This window comes from Xenopus laevis, chromosome 4L (genome assembly GCF_017654675.1).
Source record: "Xenopus laevis strain J_2021 chromosome 4L, Xenopus_laevis_v10.1, whole genome shotgun sequence".
NCBI lineage: Eukaryota > Metazoa > Chordata > Amphibia > Anura > Pipidae > Xenopus > Xenopus laevis.
In genome coordinates, this window is record NC_054377.1 from 145,842,475 (window position 1) to 145,857,100 (window position 14,626).

General features: G+C 41.9%; 1 protein-coding gene and 1 long non-coding RNA gene across 3 annotated transcripts in view; one reads left to right on the plus strand and one right to left on the minus strand.

Annotated features, from left to right (window-relative positions):
- The window catches only part of LOC121403131, a 36,105-nt gene extending 23,994 nt beyond the window's left edge, over window positions 1–12,111 (minus strand). The window contains exons 1-2 of one of the 2 annotated variants that reach the window (XR_005967078.1): window positions 11,863–12,111; window positions 9,453–9,529 (exon numbers count right to left, since the gene is read on the minus strand). This is a non-coding gene — a long non-coding RNA (uncharacterized LOC121403131). Of the gene's footprint in view, window positions 1–9,452; window positions 9,603–11,862 lie in introns of those variants that run through there. The other variant, XR_005967077.1, reaches the window with a different exon arrangement.
- adamts9.L (ADAM metallopeptidase with thrombospondin type 1 motif 9 L homeolog) overlaps window positions 3,636–14,626 on the plus strand; it is a 185,082-nt gene continuing 174,091 nt past the window's right edge. Inside the window, exons 1-2 of the mRNA XM_041590920.1 lie at window positions 3,636–4,022; window positions 4,733–5,109. Of these exons, the coding sequence (XP_041446854.1) occupies window positions 3,923–4,022; window positions 4,733–5,109 (477 nt within the window). The 5' untranslated portion in view covers window positions 3,636–3,922. The remainder of the gene's footprint in view (window positions 4,023–4,732; window positions 5,110–14,626) is intronic.

Consider the following 14,626-nt stretch of genomic DNA (forward strand, 5'->3'; position numbering starts at 1 on the left):
GTATATGGGGGTATATACAGTATATTGGGGAATGTCCAGTATATGGGGAATAAACAGTATATAGGGTAATATAAAGTACATGAGGGAATATACTATATGTGGGGGAATATACAGTATATTGGGGAATGTCCAGTATATTGGGGAATATACAGTATATGGGGGAATATACAGGATATATGGGGAATATACAATATGTGGAGAATATACAGCATATGGGGAAATATACAGTATATGGGGGAATATAGAGGATATATGGGGGAATATACAATATGTGGGGGAATATACAGTATATGGGGAATAAACAGTATATTGGGGAATATACAGTATATTTGGGAATATACAGTATATGGGGAAATATACAGTATATTGGGAAATATACATTATATTGGGGAATATACAGTATATGGGGGACTATACGATATATGGGATAACATACAGTATATTAGGGAATGTCCAGTATATGGGGGAATATACAGGATATACGGGGGAATATACAATATATAGGGGAATTTACAGTATATGGGGGAATATACAGTATTTTGGGTAATGTCCAGTATATGGGGGAATGTCCAGTATATGAGGGAAATATACAGTATATGGGGGAATATACAATAAATGGGGGAATATCCAGTATATGGGGGAATGTACAGGATATACGGGGGAATATACAGTATATTGGGGAATATCCAGTATATGGGGGAATATACAATATATGGGGGAATATCCAGTATATGGGGGAATATACAGTATATACGGGGGAATATACAATATATGGGGGAATATACAGTATATTGGGGAATGTCCAGTATATGGGGGAATATACAGTATATGGGGGGAATATACAGTATATGGGGGAATATACAATATATGGGGGAATATACAGTATATGGGGAAATATACAGGATATATGGGAGAATATACAATATATGGGGGAATATACAGTTTATTGGGGAATATACAGTATATTGGGGAATGTCCAGTATATGGGGGAATATACAGTATATTGGGGAATATACAGTATATGGGGGGAATATACCTTATATTGGGGAATATACAGGATATATGGGGGAATATACAATATGTGGGGGGGAATATACAGTATATGGGGAATATACAGTATATGGGGGAATGTCCAGTATATGGGGGAATATACAGTATATAGGGGAATATACCGTATATGGGGGAATATACCGTATATGGGGGAATATAGAGGATATATGGGGGAATATACAATATGTGGGGGAATAAACAGTATATTGGGGAATATACAGTATATAGGGGGAATTTTCAGGATATATGGGGGAATATACAGTATATGGGGGAATATACAGGATATAGGGGACAATATACAGTTTTATTGGGGAATATACAGTATATTGGGGAATGTCCAATATATGGGGGAATATACAGTATATTGGGGAATATACAGTATATGGGGGAATATACAGTATATGGGGGAATATACAGGATATAGGGGGTAATATACAGTTTTATGGGGGAATATACAGTATATTGGGGAATGTCCAGTATATGGGGGAATATACAGTATATTGGGGAATATACAGTATATTGGGGAATATACAGTATATGGGGGAATATACAGTATATATGGATTCCATTAGCATCATGTAAATGCATTCTCTGTGCCAAGAATATCCGAGGAAACAGCTCTACCCAGATGATTAACGCCGCCCCTCTAATCGGGCACTTTATTTACACAAAAGCAGAAATATTATTCTCCTCGGGGACAAGTAAAGTGTTGGGGAAAAGGTTTGATGGCTGCTATTAGCAGTGCCGGGGGAGAGCTCTGCGAGCAATCAGTCCCATCCAGCAGAAAAGCCTTCCCCCTGTGATGATAACCAGTCATTCCAATCATAACAAGCTGCCAGTCACCCTCAAGGAAGGCGATACCCACCCTGCATCTCACTCACTATATGAGAATGTTCATCCCAGGTATAGGAGGGTGCTGGGAAATGTAGTTCTGCAACATTACTGTAAGGAGACAGGGGCTTCTGGGAGAACTGTGTGTAATTTTCAGCGACGACCATTTATCGGTTTGACCACAAAATTGGTTTTAATGACCTTCCAAACCTCGGGAAGATGATTTAATCTGCTGGTTATCTTGAAAGTTGGGTCCGTAGCAAAATCTGTGAAGGTTTTCCCTTCATACAAACGTGGGGAACATGAGCTACACACTGATATAGGTCATCAGTCAGGACCCCCATGGATTCACTCCTGTACCCCTCTTAAATTATACCCCAGTTTATTGCTAACCCCATTGGGGTAACAGTCACCCTACAATAGTTCAAGTGGTTACCCGTGGCACAAATAAGCACTCACCCCAAATCTCCCCCTAACTGACCTTCAGGTGGGCTCCTTTAGCTCATAACAAGGTTACAGATATATAGAAACATGAGGGTAACAGTCACCCTGCTATAGTTCCAGGGGTACCCAGGGTATAAATTAGCACTCACCCCAAATCTCCCCCTAACTGGCCTTCAGGCTGGGCCTCCTTAGCTCATAACAAGGTTACAGATATATAGAAACATTGGGGTGTCACCCTGCTATAGTTCCAGGGGTTCCCAGGGCACAAATAAGCACTCACCCCAAATCTCCCCCTAACTGGCCTTCCTCCTGGGTCCCCTTAGCTCATAACAAGGTTACAGATATAAAGAAACATTGGGGTAACAGTCACCCTGTTATAGTTCCAGGGGTACCCAGGGCACAAATAAACACTCATCCCAAATCTCCCCCTAACTGACCTTCAGACTGTGCCCCCTTAGCTCATAACAAGGTTACAGATATATAGAAACATTTGGGTAACAGTCACCCTGTTATAGTTCCAGGGGTACCCAGGGCACAAATAAACACTCATCCCAAATCTCCCCCTAACTGACCTTCAGACTGGGCCCCCTTAGCTCATAACAAGGTTACAGATATATAGAAACATTGGGGTAACAGTCACCCATTGCAGTTCTGGGGGTACCCATAATAACTCAGTGGTGCCCATATACATGCCACAAGCTGAAGAGTTTGACTTGAAGGCAGAGAGAGAGACAGATAAAAGTTGGCACTTGATATCAGTGAATAGGGCAGTGCCCAAGATGCGCCATTGTCTCACTTTATACACTTGTGATTGCATCACAATAAGGCTAAATTAATCATTAGTGATGGGTGAATAAATTCACCTGGCACGAATTTGTGGCGAATTTTTGCGTTTCGCCGCTGCCGCCGAATAAATAAATAAATAAATCTCTTGCGAAAACGTTCGAATTGCTTGATTTTTGTAAAAACGTTCAAATTGATCGATTTTTCTGTGAAAACATTCGAATTGCTCGATTTTATAGTGAAAACGTTTGAATTTCACGAATTTTTTGCTGTTTTGCGAATTCTTCTGGAAATTCGCTAATCACTATTAATCATGTATGTGGGCACCACACTCCTCTCCAGCTGACAATAATTTTGATCCATACGAGCATCAGTTTAAAAGTGTCCCGGGAAATGATTGTGAGAGTTTGGCAGCAGCAGCAGCAGCAGGAGAGGACACCCCAGGCGGCAGTCAGGGTCCTGGCAGTTGCACACTAGAATGACACTGGGCTGGTCCTGCACCTCCCCTGGGCGGGGGCCCCGCCTGGATCTGGAATGGATCCCCCACCCTCCCTCGCTATACTGAGGCTGCAAAGCTCCCGGTGACTCTCGAGCAAAGGGAAAGTAGAAGCGGAGCAGCAAATGGGAGCGCAGTGCCTGGCTGTCCGTGCGCTATGCTGTTGCGCTTGCCTTGCCCATTGCTCAGCCGTACTCGCCCCGTGAATGCTGAATCCCGACCCCGGCGACGCTCAGCTTGCCCAGTCCCGACTTTAGGGGACAGCTCGGTGCCAAGAGGGAGCGCGGGGGGATATTCAGGGGCTTCCTGCGGACAAACATGAATCTTGCCTCCCGGCTGCTGACACTAGTGATTCTCCTGCAGGACTGCGCGCATGGAGCGGCGCTACTGAGAGCTCCCCGGCTGCACCCAAGGCAAGGTAACGGTCCCAGCCATGTAGGGAACCCACTGACACCCGTTCCCTGCTGCCCCCTGTCATATTCTAGGTCCTGCTGCTGCTGCTGCACCGGCTCGGCATGTTGTGGGCTCCCTGGCTCCAGGCTCTGGGCAACTATTAACCCCAGAGTGTCAGTGGCACCTCCTCTCTCCTGTAGCTGCCATGGCTGGGGACTTGCTGCCACCAAGTGATGCCCTACAAGTGCCATTTCTATTAACCCTTTACAGACCATAAACATGTTTAGGAAAGCTGGGGGGTCGCCCCACATACTGATACTTATATTTCATTGGTACAAGTCTGCGTTAACCCTTAACTACCCAGCTGGTTGTCTCTGTGTAGTTTCTCATGGGAATTTGGGATATGCTTGCCCCCCCTCCAGTGAGTTATACAACTATATGGCATGCCCAGCATTAACCCTTAACACTCCAAGCAAGTGGCTATTGTGCATGCTTAAGTTTGGGGTACAGACAAGATGCTCATATTTAAGGTCATATTTGGGTACAAATAGCATTTTAACCCCCCCAATATTAACCCATTGTGTTCCAAGCCTGTGGCATTGCATGCCAACCATGTTTCATATATAAATTAATTAAATGAGAGAGTGGGTGCCACATATTCCCCTCCCCCGTGACAAGATTCTCATTTAAAGCTGTACAACGGTAATTGTGCCTCTGCCTGTCTCTGTGTTTCAGCCAAGTTCCTGGAGAAACTGGGGGATTACGAGATAGTGACCCCCACCAGAGTGAATGAGTTTGGAGAAGCCTTTCCCAGCGACATGCACTTCAAGAGGACGAGGAGGAGTGTCCCTCACCCTAATCCTGACATTGACCCCTGGGCCACCTCTAGGACTCATTACAAACTGTCAGCCTTTGGCCGCCACTTTTTTCTCAATCTGACAGCCGATTCTGGATTTATGGCACCGGTTTTCACAGTCAGTCTGCATGGGAAACCCAGAACCAACCAAAGTAGCTTTTACACCGACCCCACTGATTTCCAACACTGCTTTTTCAGTGGCCAAGTGAATGACAGGACAGAGCACACTGCAGTCATCAGCCTTTGTTCAGGGATGGTAAGTGGCCACTGACTCATTCTTATTGGGCCTTCATAGTTAGTGGTTGGAATGTAACCATTCTGATTGGATATTACTTTAACATATTAACCAAGATTCAGACATTGGCATCTCAAATAGGTGGGCAAATCATCTAAAATGAATGGAGTCATGAAAGGTGCAACAGCTCACTCACCCATGTGGCTTGCCCCATAGCCTGCCATTTGTTGTAATTCAATCAGCCTCAAAATGATTGACTTTATTCAATGCAGTTTATTAATTAGGACCTTAAACAGTTAAAAAGCACTTGGTGGAACCCCTATATGTATTTAAAGCAAAACACTGCCAAACCTGTAAAACTACAACTCACATCTCATTTGGCTGGGAGAAATGCTGGGAGTTGTACAACAACAGTTAAAGGATTATGGGTTGGTTTATAAAACTATCTTGCACTGCTGTTCTTGATGTCCCACAATTTATGGTCTATGGGGCCCTAGGCTGCCACCCTCTAAACACAGTTCTCTGCCTGGTGGTTTATAAAGCCTAATATACTGCAAAGTGCCAGCTAAACCTGGGGAAAAGTGGCAGCAGTGACATCAGCTGACTTGATGATTAAAGTTTAAAGGACAAGTAACACCAAACATTTTAACCCTTGTTTTCTATCCCGAGTGTGGAAAGAAGCAGAAGCCCTGTTTCTAATTGCAGCCACTTAGAAACAGCTCTGGTTTATCAGTTGCCCACCCTACTGCAACTATTCACGAATTAACCCTGAAAAGCAATTATAGAACAGTTTTAGGTATATATTTCTAGAAATAGTGCTAGTGAAGGATTTTAGGGCATTTTTTGTATCTTCTGGTGTTACTGGCCCTTTAATTCAGGATTTGGGAACGTAGAGGAGGGGCAGAATGTGGGAGGGGCCTAGGCTGGGCATGTTTTTTTTTTTTTTTGTATCTTCACATGAGGGAAAGTCAGGGCAGAGCCTTCCCACACTGGAATTAGAATGAGTGAGGATACAAGTTCATAGTGATTATCTCCAGCTCCTGTCCCTGACTGTGAAAACCCTGCAGTGCTTCCAGCACACTTCCCCTAAAGCCCGTTAGCTGCAATTAAGTCCCATGAAGTGATTAGTACGGCAGAGCCAATAGTGATGGAACTTCAAGGCTACCAGGCAGGAATTTGTTTTCTGTAGTAGGTTTTAATCCAGGGGAAATGTAAAGGGTTGTTATTCTGACCAGATAAACATTCTGATACATTTGTTCTTTAAAGGGGTTGTTCACATTAACTGTTAGTATGATGTAGAGAGTGATATTCTGAGACAATTTGCAGTTGGTTTTCATTTTTTATTATTTGCGGTTTTTGAGTTATTTAGCTTTTTATTCAGCAGCTCTCCAGTTTGCAATGTCAGCAATGTGGTTGCTAGGGGGTCCAAATTACCCTAGCAACCATGCATTGATTTGAATAAGAGACAGGGATATGAATAGGAATTTGTAGCCTTCTGGAACATTTGTTTTTTAGATGGGGTCAGTGACCCCCATCTGAAAGCTGGAAAAAGTCAGACGAAGAAGGCAAATAATTCTAAAACTATAAAAAAAAGAAAATTATGAAGACCAATTGAAATGTTGCTTCCAATGGCTCATTCTATAACATACTAAAAGTTAACGTAAAGGCGAACTACCCCTTTAAAGGGGAAATCCAAGAAACCCTGCTCTTAGCAGAATCATTTTAAGCAACTTATCATGCTGGTTTTTCAATGTATTAGTTACTGTAATTGTTACTGATGGCAGTATTTAGCTGTTTCTCTGCACGGCTGGTTCTGACTGCTAAAAAAAAAAATGTAAACAGTCAGCTGATTAACAGACCTGTAGCAGAACTGGCATCTCTAACAATGTGTGAAGAGACAGAACCAGAGATAAACAAACACTGCTTTTAAAAGCAAATCCCTTTACAAATAAACCAGTGAGAATACATAAAGAATGTCTATTGGAATGTAGCTTACTAGAATATTACATATCCTATTATCAGAACAGTTTCTTTGTGACTTGTTACTTGGCAGAGCAGCAAACAGCATGGCAGCTTCAGTGCATATTTATATATATATCTCATATATATAGATTATAAGGGTCCGTGTGCAGAATAAAGTAGGCCATTAAAGTTTGTGAATGATTATTACTCAACAGAGCAAACAGCGTGGCAGCTCCAACATATGAATTGTTGTGCAGAACTGTCACTATCAAAATATGTTACTGAATATTTAAAGGGGTGGTTCACCTTTTAGTTAACTTTTACTATCTTATAGAATGGCCAATTCTACGCATTTGTTATCATTTTTTAATTATTTGCCTTCTTCTTCTGACTCTTTCCACCTTTCAGAAGGGGGTCACTGACCCCATCTAAAATACAAATGCTCTGTAAGGCTACAAATGTATTGTTATTGCTACTTTTTATTACACATCTTTCTATTCAAGTCCTTTCCTATTCCAGTCTCTTATTCAAATCAATGCATGGTTGCTAGGGTAATTTGTACCCTAGCAACCACATTGCTGACATTGCAAACTGGAGAGCTGCTGAATAAAAAAGCTAAATAACTCAAAAACCGCAAATAATAAAAAATAACCAACTGCAAATTGTCTCAGGACCAGATGGTTGAAATTGCAAACTGGAGAATAAAAAGCTAAATAACTCAAAAAACACAAATACAAATGAAAACCAATTGCAAACTGTCTCAGAATATCACTCTCTACATCATACTAAGAGTTTATTTAAAGATAAACAACCATTTTAAAGGAGAACAAAAGCCTAAAAATTAATGCGGCTAAAAATGCCATATTTTATATAATGAACTTATATAGTGACAAGTTTGTCAATAGCAGCAATGATCCAGGACTTCAAACTTGTCACAGGGGGTCACCATCTTGGAAAGTGTCTGTGACACTTACATGCTCAGTGGGCTCTGATTGGCTGTTGAGAAGCTAAGCTTAGGGCTCGTCACTAATTATCCAGCAGAAAATGAGCTTCCCCTGTAATATAAGCTGATGCTACAGGTTTGCTGATTATTAAATTCTGATGCTAATTGCACTGGTTTCTGTGCTGCCTTGTAGTAATTATGTGTATTAATTACTAATCAGCCTTATATTGTGACATTTCTATTCTATGTGTACTGTATATTGTGAGTGGCTCCCTAAGCTCAGTAAGTGACAGCAGCACAGAGCATGTGCAGTGAATCAGCAGAAAAGAAGATGGGCAGCTACTGGGGCATCTTTGGAGACACAGATCTTTACTGCTAAAGGGCTGTGGTTGCCTTCGGCTGGTACAGAAGCACAAAACATCATGTATAACATTTCTAGCTACTTCTTTAGTTAAGCTTTAGTTCTCCTTTAAGAAAATAAAATCAATGAATACTATTTGCAGACAGGGGGGCAGCTGCAACTGGGGAGCAGAGAGGAGAGGCTTTTTTGCAGGTTAGTTGGAGTATAAACTGATTACTGATGGGGATCGTTTTTCAAGTGGTGTAAATGACAACTAAAAACCCAACAGGTAACATTCTGCTACAGCTTATACTGCTTTACCAAACTGTGTTTACAGCAGCCATATGGCTTCCTCCAGACAAGGCAGATGGAAGTCAGGGATATTTAATAACATGCTTCAGTTATGGAAACCCCTAGCAACTAACCAGTAGGTAGCATTTACTAACCTGTTGGTTTAAAGCAAACATCTGATTGGTTGCTGTTGGCTTGCGCTTCTTGAAATTCCCCCATCTCTGCACCCATATGGCTTTGATATATATATGTGTGGGAATATATATAAATATATATACCATAAAGGAAGGTATGGGCCCCTCAGTAGTGCCCCATAGGTGTAGTTCAACAACATCCGTAGCTGTTGATTGCAGTTGCCTTTTTACATATGTTGCATTGTATCGTACGCAGTAATTTTTTGGCACAATGTTGGTGCTGCCAACGGTATCAAATCAGTCTATGATCTGTCTGACTCACTGTTATATGCCCCATGCAGCTTCTGTATTAATAATAATAATAATAATCTGATGCCGTATATGGCAGACAGGGCACCGCACAAAGATATCAACCCAAGAGGGCAATGATTTTATACCATTGTAGCATAACATTACATTGCCGAAAAGTCCAAACCTTTTCAGCGTTGGTAGAACTACAACTCTCAGAACCTTTTCACAAGGGATAAATGGAGGTGGGCTTCCAAAACAGCTGTTGCATTAGCGGTTAGTCACTCTTGTCCTAAGAGGTTCTGCAGCTGCAGTAGACATATCCCATTTGTAAAGGGGTTTCACAAATGATAAGCGTAAAAGAGAGTTAAAAGAGAGAATACCCTATGGCAACATTCAAACTTACCCAAAGACGTTCTATCTCTCTGTCTCTGACCTCTCGCCCGAAATTCTTTATGGCAGCTCCTTGGTCAGCACCATTGTCTGCGGAAGAAATCAATGTTTGTCATGAGTCGTGTCCCAGACCTGCGTTGCGTAGTACAAAATCCAGCTTCAGCCAAACTCTTGTTGTTGTCATTTGTTTAGTAGGCGGAGGATTTGGGGAAGGGGGAGTCTCCTGAAGGTCTGTAAATTGTATGTAACAGGAAGCAAGGCTTCAGTCTGAAATGGGTTCTGTATTAGGATACAGGAGTTTTTTTGGCTTCTGTCTTTATAAAGCAGCTGGAAATGAATGTATCCTGGGATGAACAGAAAGGATACAATGTGTCTGAAAGTTCCTTAAAGCAGAACTAAACCCTAAAAATGAATATGGCTAAGAATGCCATGTTTTATATTCTGAATTTTTTGCACCAGCCGAAAGTTTTAGCTTGTCAATAGCAGCAATGATCCAGGACTTCAAACTTGTCACAGGGGGTCACCATCTTGGAAAGTGTCTGTGACACTCACATGCTCAGTGGGCTCTGATTGGCTGTTGAGAAGCTAAGCTTAGGGCTCGTCACTAATTATCCAGCAGAAAATGAGCTTCCCTGGCTGTAATATAAGCTGATGCTACAGGGCTGATTATTAAATTCTGATGCTAATTGCACTGGTTTCTGAGCTGCCATTTAGTAATTATCTGTATTAATTACTAATCAGCCTTTTATTGTGACATTTCTATTCTATGTGTACTGTATATTGTGAGTGGATCCCTAAGCTCAGTAAGTGACAGCAGCACAGAGCATGTGCAGTGAATCAGCAGAAAAGAAGATGAGGAGCTACTGGGGCATCTTTAGAGACACTGATCTTTACTGCTAAAAGACTGTGGTTGCCTTGGACTGGTACAGAAGCCCAAAACATAATGTACAACATTTCTATCTACTTCTTTAGTTAGGCTTTTGTTCTCCTTTAAATGCTGGAGGATAGGAGGGAAAAGTCTGGGTGCTGTTGAAAGCAGCATCTCTCTCCCCCTTTGTGGTCTCTGGTCTGTTAATCTGCTGACTTCTGCTTAGTACATTGTTCTATAGGTCAGAACCGGCAGTGCAGAGAATATGATCAATTACACAGACACTGATTCCAATAACAAATACATGAACACATTATTAAAAATGGCCAATTCATGTATATGGGAAAGTTGCCTAAAATGACATTTGCTTTCATTGTGAAATATGGGGGAAGGGGGGGTACAGGGGCTGTAGTTGAAGAACGGTTGTGGGTTACATATAGGACCTTCCCTTCAGGACTGTCGAGCCTGGGAACAACTGAAAAGGATTAGGTAAGCTGATAACTGGTATGTATACTGTATTTGGGCATATGGTGTGCTGGAGGATAACATTATTTATCAACAATCTGCTGTCCCTGCATAATGTGCTGGTAGGCCACCAGGAGCGGCGGTTGTCACTGTAGAATATGTTGGTGGGCTGCCAAGACCTGGTGTTGTCAGGGTCAGACTGGGCTGGCAGAATACCAGGATATAATCTTGTGGGCCCTCGGCCTTTATGGGCCCCGCCGACCCAGACCACTCCTTGTGGATGCTAGAGATGTCCCCTCCCCCATTTACAGCCACCTGTCTGCAGCAGTTAAGGAGTTAAGGAGAAGGAAGGAGGTACAAGGACCCCTGGAGGTCGCAAGGATGGCCCTTTAGATTGCAGCCCCTGTAGGCACAGGAAACCCCAGTCAGATGCTAGGTGTTGTCACTGTATAATGTGCTGGTGGGCCCCAGTAGCTACTGCTGTCACTGTATAATGTGCTGGTGGGCCCCATTAGCTACTGCTGTCACTGCATAATGTATTGGTGGGCCCCATTAGCTGCTGCTGTCACTGTATAATGTGCTGGTGGGCCCCAGTAGCTGATGCTGTCACTGTATAATGTATTGGTGGACCCCAGTAGCTGCTGCTGTCACTGTATAATGTGCTGGTGGGCCCCAGTAGCTGATGCTGTCACTATATAATGTATTGGTGGGCCCCAGTAGCTACTGCTGCCACTGTATAATGTGCTGGTGGGCCCCAGTAGCTGCTGCTGTCACTGTATAATGTGCTGGTTGGCCGCCAGTACCTGCTGTTGTCACTGTATAATGTGCTGGTGGGCCCCAGTAGCTGCTGCTGTCGGTTTGTTATGTATGGTAAGCAGGTCAATGTGCTTATAGACTGAGTTGAATAGAGCTCTGCTGAATACGTAAGCGCTATATAAATCACAGCTAATACCAATAACTATGGGTGGATAATAAAATAAAACTGATGGGTACGGCTCATAAAGTGCAGAGTCACATTGTCAGAATCAAACCCAAGTCCCAAGAGTTGAAAGGCACAAACCCTCTGATATAAAAGCAATGTATTATGTACCATATGAAAGTGATGTGTTCACCAGTCAGAGTTTCTTTATTCGGATTCCAGTCCATTTATAGAGCAGCTTGTTTATATTCCATCTGATTCTTCAAAACAAACGCAGTATATTTGTATAACGGGAGAAGTCACATGGTTTTATTAAGGATGGCTTGAAGCTGTAAAGGGGTTAAACCGAAAAAATCAATGCAGCAGGCACTGAGAATAAGGCAATCTTCCACCAGGTTGTTCAAACAAAGTAGAAAAAGGTTTATTGTGCCCACAGCTTTATACGTTTCATGTTTACAAACACTTAGGGGGTTATTTATCAAAGTCCTAATTTATCTCAATATTTTCTGCTACAAACGCCGATCAAATCCATTCAGGGTTTTTACGCTTATTTATTATTACAATTTTCACAAAATTTGCTTTGCGGAAAAAAAATCTGATTTTCACGATTTTTTTGGATTTTTCACCAGAAAACCAGATTTTTGCCCGAAAACTCAGAAAACCCAGCACACATCAAAAAATCATTGGGACTACTCCCATTGACTTATATGCAACCTGGACAGGTCTGAGATGCTGGATTTTCTGATTCGGACTTTTCCATCCTCAGGGTTTAATAAATTCCAAATTCACAATTTGCAATTGGTTTTTATTTTTTATTATTTGTGGTTTTTTACTTATTTAGTAGCTCTCCAGTTTGCAATTTCAGAAATCTATTTGCTGGGGTCCAAATTCCCCTAGCAACCATGCAATGGTTTGAATAAGAGACTGGAATATGAATAGGAGAGGCCTGAAAAGGAAGATGAGGAATACAATGTTACAATAACAATACATTTGTACCATTTGTTTTTAGATGGGGTCAGTGAAAGTTGCAAAGATTCAGAAGAAGAAGGCAAATGATTCTAAAACTATAAAAAAAAAAAATAATGAAGACCAAACGAAAAGTTGCTTAGAATTGGCTATTGTATGTAACCCTTTCGACACCCCTTTGTCTGTGTTACACTCCACGTGTGGCGCTTACCTGATGACACGGGACAAACCTGAGCCACTCCGCAGTGGTATTGGGAGAGACTGGGTACCTGGTACTTACTAGCGCAGTGCCTCCACCTAGCGGGATCCAGGAATGCACCTACGGGTGGCCCCACTAGGAATACAGTAATAACATACACACAGAAATGGTTAAACTGAATAACGGTTTATATAAAATAAATGGGCACCTAATACAGGCAGCACTCCTAACTGGTGGCAATAGGGCCTCACTAACTAACTTGCTAGCGCAATCTGTCTATCTAACTAACAAGGCAAACTTCTATAATGTCCTTTCAATAACAGTCTCTTTATCTACAAGCGCTTCTTTAGGGTACTGTCCCTTTAAACAGGATACTCACACAAATCCTCTTTAGATACTTTAGATCTCTCTTCAGGCGAGTCCAGCACAGTCAGTCATACAGTGCAACTACCAGCTCCTTTGGATGCTCAGATAGGAATCTCCTGCTGGTTGTTCCTCCAGTCTGTATTCCTCTCACACTCTCTGTCTCTCCAGGCACAGTATGTGGCTTCCCTGTGCCAGCCCAATCCAAATGAATACTTTTGGTGCAGCCTCTCAGCTCTCTGGGTCCACCAGCAGCTCTGTGGCCTCTCTCTCTGTCCCCATGAGGCTCTCTATGCCAGGCTTTCTTCTTTTGCCAGTCTCTGTGACTTCCTTTTCCTGCCAGCCACTCACTAGCTGCTGTGTCACTTCCTGTTGCACTGAGATGACTGAACAGCTGGTTGCTAGGTAACAGCTTACAGCACACAGACACAGGCTCTGGGCTTCTGCCCTTACAGGGAATTTGCACAAATTCCCTACATGTATAGCATACTAAAAGATACCTTAAAGTTGAACCAATCCTTTAACGGCTAATGGAATTAAATTCACTTTTCCCGTCTTATTGTTACTTCCTCATAAACCACTAACACCGAAATCTGTGCATCCTGTTATTTCAATAGCATGGATTGTGATTTTTGAAGGACATACAAGTATCCAGAAATCCATTATCCAGAAGGATCTGAATTTATGGGAAGGCCATCTCCCATAGACTTGATTTTAATCAATGGATTGATTCCGAAAAAAACCCAGGTCCCATACCTGTATATGCTCCTCACAGGAAGGGAATTTATTGCATCAAACATCTTGGATTCTGTGTAAATTAATTACCATGTGTCTTCATTAAACTGCATTTATACTGACGTCTACTAACTTTAGGCCAATATTTAGCCTTTTTCATAGGGAACAATATCAGTAGGCAGTTTCAGCTTGGATCATATGGGAACTATATTTTGGAAATCAGTTATCCACAAAGCTCCGAATTATGGGGACGCTATCTCCCATAGACTCCTTTATAATCAAATAATTCAAACATTTTTACAAAATGTATTTCTTTTTCTCTGCAGTAATAATAAAACAGTAGCTTATACTTGATCCCAACTAAAATATAATTAATCCTTATTGGAGGCAAAACAATCCTATTGGATTGAATTAATGTTAAATGATTTATTAGCAGACTAAAGGGTATGGAGATCCAAATTACCGAAAGATCCCTTATCTGAGAAGCCCCAGGTCCTGAGTATTCTGGATAACAGGTCCCATAACTAGATGTACCATTATAATAAAGGACATAAACAGAAGGGTGGATCTTTTTTCACACACAAGAACAAGAGACCACCCTTTAGTGCTGAGACAGACAAGAAAATTCAGGGAGATTTAGTTACCCGGTGACAAATAGACTTTTCCTTGGGT